The sequence below is a fragment of the Bos indicus genome, chromosome X (assembly GCF_029378745.1).
Source record: "Bos indicus isolate NIAB-ARS_2022 breed Sahiwal x Tharparkar chromosome X, NIAB-ARS_B.indTharparkar_mat_pri_1.0, whole genome shotgun sequence".
NCBI classification, from domain to species: domain Eukaryota; kingdom Metazoa; phylum Chordata; class Mammalia; order Artiodactyla; family Bovidae; genus Bos; species Bos indicus.
Window position 1 is genome coordinate 59985794 of NC_091789.1, and position 18357 is coordinate 60004150.

Sequence of the window (18357 nt, forward strand, 5' to 3'; positions counted from 1 at the left end):
AAAACAAATAGTATAATCTAAATAGGCAGCCAGTTCAGTGGTTCAGGTTGACACTGGATTGAGCTTCTACCCTCCAGGAAGAAGTTAGGTGGAACCGGGCAAGTAAGACTTGCAGATGGAAATAAAATTTGTAGAAGAGGGGAACTGAGTTGGCTTGGAGCCAAGCCAGAATTAGTAACCAAGAAGTTTTAATCAGGGAAAATTCTTAGTAGAGGCCAAAGAAAGAAAAATCAGGTCATTAGTAACAGCATTGAAGATATACAACAAATAAGACACAGAAGAAAAAGTTAAGAGCAATATACCAATAAGTTGGGAAGGCAAACTCATTTTTGCTACCTTAGCTGAGATAGAGTGGTACATCCTGGGAAAGGTAAGGTTATGCCATATAGAAAAATTATAGTCAGTGCTTGAGAAATAGTGATCTTGAATAAAGTGAAATGGAACTTGTAACTGGAACAGATTCATAGATAAGAATTTATCCTGGTTACAAAGCCTGTTTCCTTTGGCATTTATGCATGGTGATGTTTATTTGCAACTAGAGGCGTTTTCAGGGGAAAGATGAGTGCTTATGAGAATAAAGACACTAGAATCATTTTACCAAATTGTACAATTTATAGAGGAAAATTACTATAATAATGTACAATTCTGTATATCTGGGTTATAAGCAATTTTGAGATAATTGGTCATTCAGACACCACAGTACAGATATCATTAGAGGATATAGAATTGGAGTATCAGAACAGTGGGAGAATAATTAATGTTTCTAATGAACTATTAAATTTTCCAGGAGAGAAATAGCTTTTCATTTTTTAACATGCATTAATCTTGGGAACTGCAGAATGATTACAAGAGTGATGTTTTTTTGAAAATACACTTACTGTAAACAGCATTTAGAACTGTTGCATACACATTGGTTTATTTACACTATCCTCACCATGAATTGTTAAGAATATAGGAGATTGGGAAAGAATGTGTCTGTTATCTTTTAAACTCACAAGGGGATTTTAAGACCTTGGGAAATAAGGTTCACCACTTTGCACAGATAACATACCAAGGATGTTCTAACTCTCTTACATATTGCAGGGTGGCATGAATTGCAATGATAAATTGCTCTGATAATTGGGTGTAGATTCATGGTAGAGGCTGAAATGATAATCTTATAGAAACAATTGCCAGATGGTTTTACTGTTTTTTATTATCCTGATCCATCTTTTCACGTGAAAATTTTATTTTTAATTATTTATTTTCATTATGTTAATCAACTTAAACTCCCCCTCTGTTCTGATATACTGATCCAATCATCAGTGTTCATAGGGGGCATACCAATATTTGTCGGGAATGTTCAAGTTTTTATTTCTATGGATTTTTATTTGCTATGGAAGGAAGCACTCAACAAAACAAGAGGCCCTCATGTTCCAAAAAATTCTTTACCCTGATTGACTATTAGTATTATTAGTATTCTGGTGATTAATAACTTAAGAAAAGCACTGCAATTTTATATGACTTTAGTGATTTAAAAGAAAAAAAAGTACAGAGTTGCACATTAAAATGCCTGTAACACCTTAAGGGCTTCCCTGGTGGCTTAGTAGTAAAGATTCTGCCTGCAATGCAGGAGACACAAGAGATGTGGGCTCAATCCCTGGGTCAGGAAGATCCCCTGGAGGAGGAAATGGCAACCTACTCCAGTATTCTTGCCTGGAGAATCTCATGGACAGAGGAGCCTGGCGGGCTACAGTCCATGGGGTCACAAAAGAATCACACAATTTAGCAACTAAACAACAACACCTTAACCACAGACATAGCACTTTTGAAGCAACTTTCTGGAAAGGAATAGTTACTGCCTGAGAAACTGTTGGAATGTTATGATTAATTTATAACTAATAACCTACAGCTGTTGGAATAATTTAGCATAATAAAGACAGGTGAGATTTTCCACCACCTTTCAAGGACAGACCCTATTTCTCTCGCCCAAACAGGACATTTTAACTTTTGTACTTGTCTGAAATCTTGGGAGATAAGGGCAGGATCCTGGAAAGGGAGAGTTAGAGGTGCTGGTTGGCCAGGGCCAAGTGATAAGAAGTTTTGACTGCCAGCAACGGAGTGAATTGGAGCCATAGAATCTGACATCAGCAAGAACAATAAGTAAAAAAAATTGGGATTTTCTTGAAATATCGAAGAACTCCTGAGAGGGACCAATGAAGTGGTTGCCAGTATATTGAAGGTGTAATGTGTGTTATGGCAAATAGATGGGGAAATAATGGAAACAGTGAGAGACTTTATTTTGGGGGGCTCCAAATCACTGCAGATGGTGACTGAAGCCATGAAATTAAAAGACAATTGCTCCTTGGAAGAAAAGCTATGACCAACCTAGACAGCATATTAAAAAGCAGAGACATCACTTTGCCAACGAAGATCCATCTAGTCAAAGCTATGGTTTTTCCAGTAGTCATGTTTGGATGTGAGAGATAGACTATAAGGAAAGCTGAGTGCCGAAGAATTGATGCTTTTGAACTATGGTGTTGGAGAAGACTTTTGAGAGTCTCTTGGACTGCAAGGGGATCCAACCAGTCCATCCTAAAGGAAATCAGTCCTGAATATTCATTGGAAGGACTGATGCTGAAGCTGAAACTCCAATACTTTGGCCACTTGATGTGAAGAACTGACTCATTGGAAAAGACCCTGATGCTGAGAAGGATTGAAGGCGGGAGGAGAAGGGGATGACAGAGGATGAGATGGTTGTATGGCATCACCGACTGGATGGACATGAGTTTGAATAAACTCCGGGAGTTGGTGATGGACAGGGAAGCCTGGCGTGCTGCAGTCTGTGGGGTTAAAAAGATTCAGAAACAACTTAGCAACTGAACTGAACTGAATGCGTGGTATACCTAGTTGAAAAAAGAAAACTGTTCTGCTGGTGAGCCAGAGGCAGTCCTGTAAGCTGTGTGTTGGGGGGTATGTATGCTTGTACAGAAGATGGTGAAGTAAATCTGAATTTGCATGAAGACTGAAGTGGTTCATCATGTGTTTGACACTATTACTTTGGGATTGCTGTTTAAATTCACTCATTTAATGTCATGAGGTGGTGAGACGAAGTATTTCATACCCACGGTGGAAAGAAGTAAAAGCTATTAAGACTTTTAAATGAGTTGTTTGATGTCTAAATAGTTGGACTCTATTTAGTTGTTTGTTTCCATTTCTATAAAACTTTCCCATCCTTCTGTTCCCCATCTAACTATGACCAGACAACTGCCAAAATCCAAAATCCATGTTATACTAATGCTTGGTTATAATCTTCAAAGAGATGAATGTCGCTCACTCTCCTATCCCCAGAAATACATGATTCACTGGTCTGGAACTGGGGATTTAGTCTGATCAAAGATTAATTCTGCCTTATTACTGCTACTACTACTGCTAAGTCACTTCAGTCGTGTCTGACTCTGTGTGACCCCATAGATGGCAGCCCACTAGGCTCCCCCGTCCCTGGGATTCTCCAGGCAAGAACACTAGAGTGGGTTGCCATTTCCTTCTCCAATGCATGAAAGTGCAAAGTGAAAGTGAAGTCACTCAGTCATGTCTGACCCTCAGCAACCCCATGGACTTCAACCTTCCAGGCTCCTCCATCCATGGGATTTTCCAGGCAGGAGTACTGGAGTGGGGTGCCATTGCCTATTCAAAATAATACTTGACATCTGTCTCTTGGTTGTATAACAACAATGGATAATTAAACTGGGTAGCTCAATTAAATTGTACCTGGAAATCTTATAAAATTTAAAGTATTACTGGTCATATAAGTTATACAAGTAGTAATTATAGAACATTGGACTTTTTTCTTCTCCTCCAGTCATCAGCAATGGGAGCCATGGGACCCGGAAATATTGGACCACCAAAAATAGAAGAGAATACAGGTAAGTTATACTATAAGAAGTATAGCATATAGATCAATATAATCAGTATACTCTCTTCTTTGGGAGCAAAATTATAGGGAGAGTAATGCTAACACTAGCACTTATCAAAGATGAACTCAAATAATTGTGGGGATGATGAACAGCTATTTACATATAAAGATGCAGTTTTTACTCTATGTTGCAGGTAAGTTGTTTTTCTAGTAATTGAAGTTAATTTGCCTTGAGTTATTCACATTTTGGGGGATGTTTCCTGAGATGGAAAAACAAGAAAGTCCATGTGGTTAGAGAACTTTTTTTTAATTATTTAGGGTCTAGTTACCAAGATGCTTAGCTTCTTCACCTTCTGTGCTGCTGTATTCAGGCAGTTTCACAGAATTCATTCATGAATTCATTAAATAAATATTTGTTGAGGGCCTATTATGTACCAAGTAGTATGGTCATCTCTGAGACTATTATGGAGATCAAAATAGAGTCATTGCCCCCTTTGAACTAATAGTCTTCTGGAAAACACAATAAAACAAATAACCACAAGATTTCATCTAATGTTGAAAAACATAAATTAAAGCCCATTGGGTGACTTATAAAGTCATGGGTCCAATAAACTAGAATAAATATTTTTTGGATGTTTTACTTGTGTTTTGGCTTGTACATTTTCACAGAGTTGAACATTTTACACAACTTTAAAAATCTAGAAAGTTCTAATTCTATTGCTCATGATCACAGTTACCAGAGGATGGACTGGGAAAGGAAATGAAGTACTTAGGTAATTGTAAAAAAATTTGTCTGGAAAAATGTTTAAAATAATGACTAAAATGATGTCTGAGTGGACAATTTTAAAATTTCACTAGTTATTATTCTACATACTCAAGAGTATATTTGCGTTATTCAAGAGATATTCACTTCATAGAAGACTAGTTCAAATTTGGATGTATTTCTGTGCTGCCTGTATTTCTTATAATGTTATGTCTAATAATCTCGAAATTCTGAGAACAATGAGTCATACATAAAACTTTATATATAAAACTGTAATTATGCTTTACAAAGCCCATGTTAAATAGACACAGATCATTTCAAAAGAACTGGCAGTATTGAAAACCTGACAACCAGGTACATTTCTGAGAATGCTTGAAAGACTCAAAATACTGTTCTGCACCTAATGTGAGTTGCCATTTGCTGCCCCAATAGTTGGAACAAATTCAAGCTAGGATTTTGCATGCTTATTTACTTTTAAACATTCGAATATGACATGTAGAAACCCAGGAATATGCTCAGTTTGACATAAAAGACAAGTAAAAGACATTTTCTTTAGAGCTCACGTCTACATGAGTAAAATACTGGATTAAAAACGATCATTGTCTCAACTGTTTTCAATTTCTTTCACTGATAGAATTTTTAAAGAATTATATCAGGCTTGCATGCAGTTCAGTTGCTCAGTCATGTCTGACTCTTTGCGACCCCAAGGACTGCAGCATGCCAAGCTTCCCTGTCCATCACCAACTCCTGAAGCTTGCTCAAACTCATGTCCATTGAGTTGGTGATGCCATCCAACCATCTCATCCTCTGTTGTCCCCTTCTCCTGCCTTCAATAATATAGCTTAGTACAAGATAAAATATTTCTACCCAAATCATCTTGATTGCATGTTTGATTTGTTCTTTGATGTAAAAATATTTTACATATGATCCTACTTGTTTCTGTAAAACAGTGTAATATTTCTTTGCACATATGTCGTGCAATATATTATCTATAATATATATTTAATATTCAATGTTATTTTATGTACTAAATATTTATATATTATATGTTTTATATGTGTATATACACATATATGTATGTGTACATATATATTTGTAGATATAGAGAGATATGTGTATATACACATATACAGAGAGAGACTAGGAAGATATACACCAGAATGCTATCATTGACTAACATGAGTGGTTGGATTATAGATTATAGATTATTTTATTTTCTTCTTTTTTGCTTATATATCTTTTCCAAATTTTCTACATATATTATTACAACTCTTCAACGTATTGGTTGTGTGTTAATTAAAAACTTTAAGTCAATTGTTACTAATTTAGCTTCCTTTGACCAAAAAACAAGCTAGTGATTACAAATAGAAAATGTTTCACTTCAGTGATCCCAAACTTAATGTGAAGAAGGACAGGGGGAATTTCAAGGAGTAAAAGGGGCAGGAGGTTCAGTGTTATCTCCCCTTTCTTCACAGTCATCCCTCAAACTAGTAGTGAAAATTGTGAAGAAATCTGGAATCCGGAGGAAGTTTCAGAAGGAGCAGAGCATCATGATGTGTGCGATGTTAGAGACACACCAGAGTAAGTCAAATGAAGTCAGGAACATGTTTGGGAGTTTTAGATGTGTCATCTAATACTGTTCTATTTTTGACAAGATTCACAAAGTAATTTCTACCACATAAAAGATAAAACTATGGTGACACACAGAAGGCATGTGTAATTGATTATTTTTTTCCTTCTAGAGCAGAAACAATAAAACATAATACCTTTCTTTCAGTTATTATCTAGCAAAAGATGAAAAATACAGTCACTTCCATTATAAATTTAGTATCATTTAGTTGTATAGTGTGTAACAGTGGATAAAACCAGCCCATTAAATTACAGGCATTCATACAAACTAAATTATTATGCCATGTTTTTGTGTCAAAGACTTGCTTTTAATTACTCAGTGTTCCATAATCTGAGTAAAATGCTATGTTCTCCCACCAATTATCAGCTGTTACCTGGACCTATTTACTACTTATTTTAGTATTGTGTTTAGTATATTTTGCAGGCAGGATTAAAGGCTTGCTTTCTAGCCTTTTCAATAGGAATCATAAATATGAATTTTAGAATTATCATAAAAGCCTTGCATACTAATAAATGAAATCACTCATTCTTTTAAGATTAAAGTATGTTTACATACATAATTGAAATTAACAATTAAATACACTAAGCTTTAAATATATGTATTTTAAAATAAAATCTTGGTTGAATATTTAGAATAGCTTGAAAAACAAAGGCAATACTTATTGAATTACAATGTACATTAAAATTTATTGAAAACTTCTATGGTAAGTGATCTGAGAAATTTTCTAATTCCAACTGTAAAACTGTGTCCAATATTAAAAAAAAAAAAAAACTGTGCCTCTATCTTCTACCTCAGTTCTGAAAATAGAAGCAGTGGGAGGCTGCAGATAATTAACTGGAAAAAAAGTAGTCAACTTTCAAATAAACAATGTTTAAAAAAAATAAATCTCATAAAAAGAGAAATCAAAGGGGATTTTAAAACGTTTCTGTCTGCATCTTAAATATCAAGGGAGTGAATCCCAGGTTATGTTTATACAGTGCCCACACATTCCTGTGAAAGTAAGAATTAAATCATTCATTTGTCATATAGTTTAGTGAATGTCAAACAGCCATATGTGGCAAGCTCCAAATCTGAGTAAATTTTTACTTTTCATCCTGATGTTTGATGTTCTGCGAAAGAATATCCCTCAAAATTTTAAATGAACAAGAACTCCAGTAAGGATATGAAGAAAATTGCTTTATAAGATTTTTTAATCTTTATTTTCTATCTTATGCAAATACATTTCAAAATGTCCTAGTTGATAAAGAACAAAATGGATAGAGAATGGGAACAGGCAGGTCACAAAAGAAGAATAACAAGTTACCAAATAAAAATAATAAGGAGCTGAGCTAAGTCACTGACCTTAGGGAGAAATATGAGGGTCTTTATCTGAGAGATATTTGAAGGAAGATTTGGTATTTGATTAGATATGATGAATAAGAGGAAAACATCAAAGATGATGCTGAGATTAGTCGCTTGGGTGACTGGATGAAGAGTGAAGCCATTAACTGCGATTGGGAATGTAGTGAAGTAGAAGTGGTGGGAGTTTGATTTTGGGTGTGTGGATTGTGAGGTGCCGTGGGACCTTCAGGCAAATATACATAGAAGGCAGTTGGAAAATTGCATCTGGAGATGAGGGGAAGGGCAACAGCTAGAGCAAATCCATGTGGGAGTTCAGGGCATGTAGATCAATATCTTTCTGTTTTGTTTTAACCCGGTTTCACCTGTGTAAATACCTGGGAGCTGTTATAGTCTATTAAGAAAAAAGTGTTCCATCTCAAAATGCTGTTTACTCTTAGTCCTGTTCCAACTCAGAGAAATCCCTCTTTCATCCTTGGGTATTCCAGTTCGCAAGTGGTCAGAAGTTCAATGTTGTCCTTTAGTCTTTCTATCCAGAGATTTGCCATTTCTTCATTAGAGTAGGATTAAACAGACAAGATTATTTGTAAATGTTTGCTTATTTCATTCCATCTAAAAAGATAGGGTTCACTTATGGCTGGGGGTTTCTGTAAACCACTGTATCCCTAGGGTCCCAAATTTGGGGCCTAGGAAAGTTTGTGGATTGTCTTGTGTGAGGTAAAATACCAGGAAAATCATTCCTTGAACTAAGGATTCTGTAGATTCTAAACACTGTAGTTGTAGCTGTGTTGTCTACATGATCAGTATTTCTACTGTAGAATTTTTGAGGTGGAAAAGACAATAGAGATCATTTAGTTCAAACTCACCCCTTTCCATAAATTGTACAAATCCAGAAGCTGAGACCACATGAGTTTGGGACTTGACCAAGATCATACAGTTAATGACAGAAAGAGTACTAAGCCTGGATTTTTTCTCACTCTGTGGCTTAAATTTGGCATAAGGTTTCTTTCTATCCATGAAACCCTAGATTATGGGCCCACTATTCTTCTGAGCCATTGTTTTCCAGGAAAGGACCTTCCTTTTTCCTTCTACTTTTACTGTTTGTATAGCTCTGAAACAGTTAACTTTTATTTTTAGACAACTAAGTATATACAACATAAATCCTGCTTTACAGTTTTAGGTGTTTTTGACTAAATTTCTGACTTCTATTTTCTTTATGCCTGAAAAACTGCAAGCACTTTATTTATTTTGTCCTTTTATTTTTTGTAGTACTATGTCCTCATAAGTTTCTAGTTTTCTGCTCTGTGACAGGAAATTGCTCTTTCATTTGAGTCTCTATATCACTGGCTTTTTTTCAGATATGAAATTGTGTACAAACAGCAAGTGGGAACAGAAGATATGTTCCTAGGATTGACCAGAAAGGATGCGTCAACTGCATGTTGCAAAGATCTGGTGGTAAGCCTCTCCCCTCTTCCCCATTTTCCATATGACCATTATAGTTAAATTGACTGTTATGCAAGGCTGTAAGCCCTTTAAAAATAGTGGTTGCTATGTTTGAGGCACTAAGGAAATAATAGAATAGACTATTTGTTTAAAATTGGTAAACATGTACAAAATAAAAAGTTTACACATGTGGATAAGATTTACAAATAAATAGAATCGTATGATGTAACACACTGTTTCTAGCCTAATAGCACCACCCAATCTGGACTGAATTTTCTTTCATCCTAGTTCTGTCCTATCCATACCATCTGATTGGTTATTAATTTCTGATGAGTTGACAGTCAATCAGAATGAAATATTTCCTTCCCTGAATCTGTCTTATCTCTTATATCTGTATCTTTTTTAAAATTTAAATTTATTTATTTTAATTGGGGGCTAATTACTTTACAATATTATATTGGTTTTGCCATACATCAACATGAATCCTCCACAGGTGTACACGTGTTCCCCATCCTGAACCCCTCTCCCACCTCCCTCCCCATACCATCCCTCTGGGTCATCCCAGTGCACCAGCCCCAAGCATCCTGTATCCCGCATCAAACCTGGACTGGCGATTCGTTTCATATATGATATTACACGTGTTTCAATGCCATTCTCCCAAATCATCCCACCCTCGCCCTCTCCCACAGAGTCCAAAAGACTGTTCTATACATCTGTGTCTCTTTTGCTGTCTCACATACACGGTTATTGTTACCATCTTTCTAAATTCCATATATATGCATTAATATACTATATCTTTTAATGACTCAGCTTACATTAGGGAATGTAAAAGGGGATTTTTTTTCCCTTAAATTTTGGATCTGAACTACTGACTTAACACTCTAAAAAGACATCCAAATTGTTTTTTGGCTCCCTTATCTGAATGACGTACAGCATGTTGGAGAGCATCCTTTGCCAAGCAAAGGATGTTTCTTTCTGTGTAACAATGGCGATACCAGTGATATCAGTGAGACTACCTTACTGGATCTAACCAAGACTGTGAAATGCAACTCACTTTGGCAATATACACTAGTAATTATGGTGTTTGGTGCTGGGAGTTTATTTTTTGAGAGTAGAGGCTGTGCATCTGTATTTTCCCATCCCTCTCTTAGAATACTCTATGACATAGAATACTGAGGTGCCCATAGGAGATGCTTAAGATTTTTCCTTAAGCAAATGGTAAATGGATTCTCTTTTGCATAAATTTCAGGTTTTCTCTTATTAACAAAATCTAAGACATTCAATGGATCAAATAAAATAATGAGAATAGCATCTTTAAGGACCTCAGGAGATTTTTCAAGCTCTAATGAGTTAGGTTTCAAGTGATCTTGAAGTAATTAGCTCCCAGGGTTTTACCAGTAATATTCAAATTTCTCTCTCTTAAATGACTGTAAGATTATGTTTTTGATGTTTGATATTGCGAATTACTCTAAACTCTAAAGAAATTTTAGGCCCTAAATAAATAAAACTATTATGAGCCTTTCTATTTCTCCCATGAAAATTGCTCAGTTCAGTTCAGTTCAGTTGCTCAGTCATGTCCGACTCTTTGCGACCCCATGAATTGCAGCACGCCAGGCCTCCCTTTCCATCACCAACTCCCAGAGTTCACTCAAATTCACATCCGTCTAGTCAGTGATGCCATTCGGCCATCTCATCCTCTGTTGTCCCCTACTCCTCCTGCCCCCAATCCCTCCCAGCATCAGAGTCTTTTCCAATGAGTCAGCTCTTCACATCAGGTGGCCAAAGTACTGGAGTTTCAGCTTTAGCATCATTCCTTCCAAAGAACACCCAGGACTGATCTTCTTTAGAATGGACTGGTTGGATCTCCTTGCAGTCCAAGGGACTCTCAAGAGTCTTCTCCAACACCACAGTTCAAAAGCATCAATTCTTCGGTGCTCAGCTTTCTTCACAGTCCAACTCTCACATCCATACATGACCACTGGAAAAACCATAGCCTTGACTAGACGGACCTTTGTTGGCAAAGTAATGTCTCTGCTTTTGAATATGCTATCTAGGTTGGTCATAACTTTTCTTCCAAGGAGTAAGCGTCTTTTAATTTCATGGCTCAGCAATGAAATTAAATCAAATCATTTGCCAAGCAAAGGATGTTTCTTTCTGTGTAACAATGGCGATACCAGTGATATCAGTGAGACTACCTTACTGGATCTAACCAAGAGTGTGAAATGCAACTCACTTTGGCAATATACACTAGTAAATCTGGTGTCCAGTAATTTTGAGCATTACTTTACTAGTGTGTGAGATGAGTGCAATTGTGTGGTAGTTTGAGCATTCTTTGGCATTGCCTTTCTTTGGGATTGGAATGAAAACTGACCTTTTCCAGTCCTGACTAGCATCAATAATAAAGGTATTCTGAGTGAAGAATCTTGGAAAAATTCACACCTCAGAATAATCACACCTCAGAATAGGAGTGTATAGTTTATCTGAAACAGGTATGTACAGAAAAAGACTTGATCTCCCCCTCTAATGATCTTATAATTGATTGGAGAATTATCTGCAAACTATCTGCAGTGATTTTGGAGTCCCCAAAAATAAAGTCTGACACTGTTTCCACTGTTTCCCTATCTATTTCCCATGAAGTGATGGGACTGGATGCCATGATTTTTGTTTTCTGAATGTTGAGCTTTAAGGCAACTTTTTCACCCTCCTCTTTCACTTTCATCAAGAGGCTTTTTAGTTCCTCTTCACTTTCTGCTATAAGGGTGGTGTCATCTGCATATCTGAGGTTATTGATATTTCTCCCAGCAATCTTGATTCCAGCTTGTGCTTCTTCCAGCCCAGCGTTTCTCATGATGTACTCTGCATATAAGTTGAATAAGCAGGGTGACAATATACAGCCTTGACGTACTCCTTTTCCTATTTGGAACCAGTCTGTTGTTCCATGTCCAGTTCTAACTATTGCTTCCGGACCTGCATACAGGTTTCTCAAGAGGCAGGTCAGGTGGTCTGGTATTCCCATCTCTTTCAGAATTTTCCACAGTTTATTGTCATCCACACAGTCAAAGGCTTTGGCATAGTCAATAAAGCAGAAGTAGATGTTTTTCTGGAACTCTCTTGCTTTTTTGATGATCTAACAGATGTTGGTAATTTGATCTCTGGTTCCTCTGCCTTTTCTAAAACCAGCTTGAGCATCTGGAAGTTCATGGTTCACGTATTGCTGAAGCCTGGCTTGGAGAATTTTGAGCATTACTTTACTAGCGTGTGAGATGAGTGCAATTGTGCGATAGTTTGAGCATTCTTTGGCATTGCCTTTCTTTGGGATTGAAATGAAAACTGACCTTTTCCAGTCCTGACTAGCATCAATAATAAAGGTATTCTGAGTGAAGAATCTTGGAAACTAAATCACACCTCAGAATAGGAGTGTATAGTTTATCTGAAACAGGTATGTACAGAAAAAGACTTGATCTCCCCCTCTAATGATCTTATAATTGATTGGAGAAATAAAACTAGCATAAATTAACTCATTTTATTACTAACAATTATGCTCTGTGTTGACAATTGTAATTTTACCAGGAGTTCAGAAGGTTTGGACAAGACATGAATACCTTTGAATGCCAGCAACAAATGAAATATTTGTTCATGCTATGGCACTACACCACATGTATAGCATTCTTTTTATTCATACATTCAATCTTTAAATAGTTATTGAATACTACTGCTTATTAGGCACTGTCCTTAAGTATTAGGAATGCAAAGACAAATAATAAACAGTCAATTACCATCAAGGAATTTACAGTTAAGGGAATGGAAACCTAATAAATCATTGTAGTTCAGTGTGGTAAGTACATATTTAGAGGCAATACCAGGTATTTGGTGACAAAGTAGAAAGGGATCAACGTTGGGTGGATAGGATTTCTCCAATGGACAACATTCCAAGAAGAGCATTCCAAGCAGAAGAAAGAGCACATGGTAAGGTATCCAGGCATGAAATAGCATGGCCTATTTGGGTAAGCATTGAGTGTAAGCAAGAATAAAGAATAATTGTGGACAATGGTGTACTGGTAAGCTGTCTCTCAAAAAAGAAAAAAAAAAAAAACAATCTTTTGCTTGAATTTTATGATGACATCCACTGTCATTACTTAACCCCACTGGGAAGGCTCTGACTGCAGAGGTTGATGACCTCATCTCAAACATTTCTTGCACAAATTTTAAGCTTAGTATTTCTGTTAATAATATGGCATTTCCTCAACTCTACGACATCATCAAATTGTAGATATGCCATTTGTTTAGCAACAAAGGAAAAATACGTATACTACCACATTAAATATGAACATTGATTGTGTGATTCATCCCAATAAGAGAAACATAAAAATGTGAGGAAAATAGCACCTTAGAATTAGCTAAATATGATGTTTGGGGCCTGGATCTGATTTCTATGTAACAATCTGACACAGAGACTTTAAGAAGAAGCCATCTGCTAAAGCTGAGGAAGGTACTGGGTTGTCCAAAAAGTTCGTTCGTGTTTTCCATCACATCTTGCAGGCAAACCTGAATGAACTTTTTGGCCAACCCAATAATAGGACCATAAACAATCTATTTAAATACAAGGACTGATTTGGGGTTTAAAAATGTATAAGAGCCACCTTTCCTTTACCCTCTCCAGACTCCTTATAAGAAAGCAAGATTTATGAGTCCTAAATCAAAGAGTGAGTCCTAAACAAAAATCAGAGTTAGGAATATGCATGTTTTCAGCAAACCTTCCACCCTTTCCTTCTAACCCCAACCAGAGAGTTCCATTATCCAAATTATGCCTGCTGCTCCAATTCTGAGTTTGTAGCTACCAAGCTTCCCTTGCCTTAATCTATATTTAGGCATCTTATTTTTAAATAAAATTGTGTATATTTAAAGCATATAATATGTTAATTTTATATATATAGACATAGTGAAATGATTCCTACAGTCAAGCTAATTAACATACCATCTCCTTGCCTACCATTTATGTGTGTGTGTGTGTGTGGGCAGAGCACCTTAAGTCTACTCTCTTAGCAATTTCCCAGTATTCAGTACAGCATTATCAACTATTATCATGCTGTACATTAATTTTAGAGCTAGAACTAGGCCAGTGGTTTGCATGTTTGTTTTGTTTTGGGTTGCCAGCCCTTTTCTTCAAGCAAAATTCTATGAGAAAGCCAAACATATAAAACAAATACTGCTGCCTTAGTTAAACGGGTACTATCATCCATGACACAGCTCCTAGGAGAAAAATTGGGGCTCTTTGGAACACAGTTTGAAAGATGTTGATTTAGGATTTCCTCCTTATATTACAGTTGAGAAAATAAGGTCAAGCTTACAAGGTCTCTTATACTAACATAAGAGAGTCTAGAGGGCCTTTTCTCCTAGATGGCATGCATGTTTTTCTTTAATCCTCGTGAGTAGAATCCTTCTATTTTATTTTATCTTAAATCATATTTTATCTTTTATCTTCTATACTCTCCATTCCTCCCCACAAGACTTCTACTATAATGGATTTGATACCTATCTTTGAATACATATTTATCATTGTTTTCTGTAATTTTTAAAATTCAACACATACTTATTGAGCATTTACTGTAGGCCAGATACTTGCAGTGTTAAACAAAATAAATATAAGGTTCTCCTTCTCTCCAGGTGATTACTGTTAAGAGATCAAACAGTCCATAAGCAGCACAGATTTTCATAGATCCATCCAATAAGGAAATAAGCCCCAAAGGATGTAGTTTATGATTTACACAAATGGCATAAGCAGAATCACCATGGTGTCAGATCCCCATGTCCCTTTGCCCCACAGGACAACAGTGAACTACAGGAGCCAGATGACAGGTAACATGAGTAGTGAGACACTCTTGCTGAAGAACCAACTCTAGACTGCAGCTAAGCGGTTTTATAGCTTGCATCTATACCCAGGGCAAGGGAGGTGGAAAGTCCTTTGCTTTGTTGGAACCTCATGACAGCCTCCTGCAAGATAGGGAGCTTCCCACAAAGTGGAAAGACAGATAAGAAACAGCCTTGAGACAGCTCCTCACAAGACCACCTGTCTTCTCAAGCTCCAAGATAATTACAGGATGTTCTGCCAAGACCTCGGGCAGACTGCAGCTGAGCCTTGCCTACATGGCCTATGTGAATAGTGCAAGATTGCCAGAGTGCCATGGTGAAGCCATTTCCCTACATTTGCAGTCCATAAATAAAAGTTTTTATCCTGGTTGTTTTCACTTAACATGATATAATAACAACAAACAATTGATACAATGCTTACTATGTGCCAGGCATTTCCCTAAGAACTTTGCACATAGTAACTCATTAATCTTCACATCAAAACTCGACAAAATAAGTGCTATTATTCCTGTTTTATAAATACAGTTCCTGAAGCACAAGGAAGTTAAGTAACTTGCTTAAGGTCATGCATTTAGACTCTGGCAGAACTACAGTTTGAACCTAGGCCCAGTTTGAATTTGATAGAAGTGTATGCAAAGTGATCTGGGTACAAAAAAGAGGAAATTGGGGTAAACTTCACAATACAGGTGGCATCTGATGACATCTGAGGGACATAATGGTTTGCCAGGTTGGAGCTGTCTAAGAAGCGTAAATAGGGTGAACAAAGGTGTAGTGCTGTGGAAGTATAATATACAATGTGTTTTGAGAACTATTTGTAATGGTCTTCGAGCCCCAAGATTCTTTGGCATGGAGTAATAAAACAGAATACCCAGCTTAGAGCTAGTTGTAAAAGTCTTTGGATATCATACCATATGTTACAGACTGAATTGTGTCGCCCTCAGTTTGTATCTTGAAACCCTAACTCCCAACGTGATGGTATTCAGAGATAGAGCCTTTGGCAGGTAACTAGGTTTAGATGAGGTCACATGGGTAGGGCCATCATGATGATATTAGTGCCATTATAAAAGAGACACCAGAGTGCTTTCTCTGCTTGCTTTCTATCCCTGCCATGTGAGCATAATGAAAAGGTAGCCATCTATAAGCCAGAAAGAGAGCTCTCACCAGAAGCCAATCATGCTGGCATGTCTGGCATACTCAGACTTCCAGTCTATAGTACTTTGTTTTGGTAGCCTGAGCAGACTCAGATGCCATGAAATTTGGACTTACTGTGGGGTTTAGAGTTCTTAGACATTTTAAAGTGGGTGAGTTAAATGAGTAGATGTATATTTCAGAACAACTCTATTTTGGCAGATTATGGTGTAGAATTTGGTAGAGATTATGGATGGAGGAGCCTGGTAGGCTACAGTCCATGGGGTCGCAAAGAGTCGGACACGACTGAGCGACTTCACTTTCACTTTTCACTTTTCACTTTCATGCATTGGAGAAGGAAATGGCAACTCACTCCAGTGTTCTTGCCTGGAGAATCCCAGGGACTGTGGAGCCTGGTGGCTGCTGTCTGTGGGGTCGCACAGAGTCGGACACGACTGAAGCGACTTAGCAGTAGTAGCAGCAGCATCATGGTAAAAGATGAGTGTGAGTTTGGGAGACTGGTGATAGGAAAACCAGCTGATAGTTGCACTAGTTCAGGTAAGAGAAATAAGAGCCTGGACTATGGCTGTGGGGACAGAGAGGAAAAAGTGGTTTCAGTAGACATTTTGGAGATACAGTTGACTCTTGAATAATGTGGGGGTTTGGGGTGCCTACACTCCATACAGTCAGAAATCTAATTCTGACTTTATAGTTGGCCCTCTACATCTGTGAATCTGCACCCATGGATTCAACCAACTGCAGATGTGTAGTCCTGTAGTATGTATGTATTTTTAAAAAAAAATACACAGATAAGTGGACCCACACAGTTCAAACTCAATGTTGTTCAAGGATCAATTGTAGTATTTTTTGAATTAATTAATTAATTTATGGCTATGCAGGGTCTTTGTTGCCACGTGGGCTTTTTTTTTTTTTAATAGTTGTGGTGAGTAGGGGCTATTCTTTGTTGCAGTGTGCAGGCTTCTCACTGAGGTGGCTTGCATGCAGCCCATGCTCTTGAAGCAGAGCATGGGCTCTAAGTGGGCAGGCTTCAGTGGTTGTGGTGTGTGGGCTTCGTTGCTCTGCAGCATGTGGGGTCTTACCAGATAGGGATTGGACTGTGTCTCCTGCATGGGCAGGCGGATTCTTTACCACTGAACCACCAGGGAAGCTCTCAATTGTAGTATTGATAGTATTTAGAAAGTGGTTGAATGTGGTGTGCAAGGGAGAAACAGGAGTCAGATTTCTAGCTTGGGTGGCTGGGTGAATGGTGATGGCATTAATCAAGATATGCGAAGGTAAAGTGGTTTATATCTGGATAGCAGGCTTATGTTTTTTAATTCATATTTGCTCATCTGAATCTTCTATATTTTGTATAACTACTCTGTATTACTTCTAGAATGAGAGTAAACAAAAGGTGGCTTTATTTGTTTTTTAGGGATCGGGTATGGAGTGCAAAAGAAAGAAGACAAGTTCTAGAACAAAAATATTAAGTTTGGGCTATACTGAGTTTGAAATACAAATATGTATGGAATTCAAAGATAGAGACTAGAGATGTTGATTTTCAGATTGCTGTTTATTCTCTGTAGGGGTTAGAATATACTACCACAGACTGCTTGCTGGCTTTGCGTCTGGCTTGGAATGAAGTAGAACTGTTTTTAAGTAGTAAGTGTGTGTGTTTGGAGAGGGGGAAGTATGGAGAGGGATACTAGGAAACTTGCAGAAATGGGACTAATTGAAGACAGAATAGATGATCCCTGGGAAGGCTCAATAATCAAAGTTCAAATAGACATTGTAAATTATCAGTCAATTTCCAGGCTAGGTATTGAAAACTGAGAGACGTTAGGTCAACAAAATGAGGTTGGAATTGTGGCATGGCTTTAGAGATACAGACGATGATGGAGAAGCCAGGAAACTGTCATAGAAGCAAGGTGAGAAGAATGGGAGCCTGCCTATCCCTGACAAACAGGGATGTCTGTGGTACCTGACCTCTTGGGTGTAAGCTGGGGAGTGTTAAAAAGGAATTTTAGGTGTTAAAGATGTGTAAGGAGGCCTCCCCATAGGACTGTTGATGGCAGGAATGAGGATGGGTGCAGTGGAGAGGTAGGTCAGTGGATTTCCATCTTTACCCATGGGTGTTTAACAGCTCACTATCTCTAAAATCCAAAAATGAATGACTAGGTTTCTTGATTTTCTGCCAAATGGCCCATCATTTGTTCTAGGAGCAGGAACAAGCCAGCAGATGGCTTCATACTCTTTTTGAGCTGCAATGGATATATAATATTTTGGTGCTCC

The 18357-nt window shown here is 37.4% G+C and overlaps 1 protein-coding gene across 3 annotated transcripts in view; it reads left to right on the forward strand.

The window, feature by feature from the left end:
• DNAAF6 (dynein axonemal assembly factor 6) overlaps positions 1-18357 on the forward strand; it is a 47995-nt gene that overhangs the window by 8045 nt on the left and 21593 nt on the right. For all 3 annotated transcript variants that reach the window (XM_070784618.1, XM_070784617.1, XM_070784616.1), the window contains exons 3-5: positions 3842-3905; positions 6134-6239; positions 8985-9081. In XM_070784618.1, coding sequence (XP_070640719.1) covers positions 3842-3905; positions 6134-6239; positions 8985-9081 — 267 coding nt within the window. The remainder of the gene's footprint in view (positions 1-3841; positions 3906-6133; positions 6240-8984; positions 9082-18357) is intronic.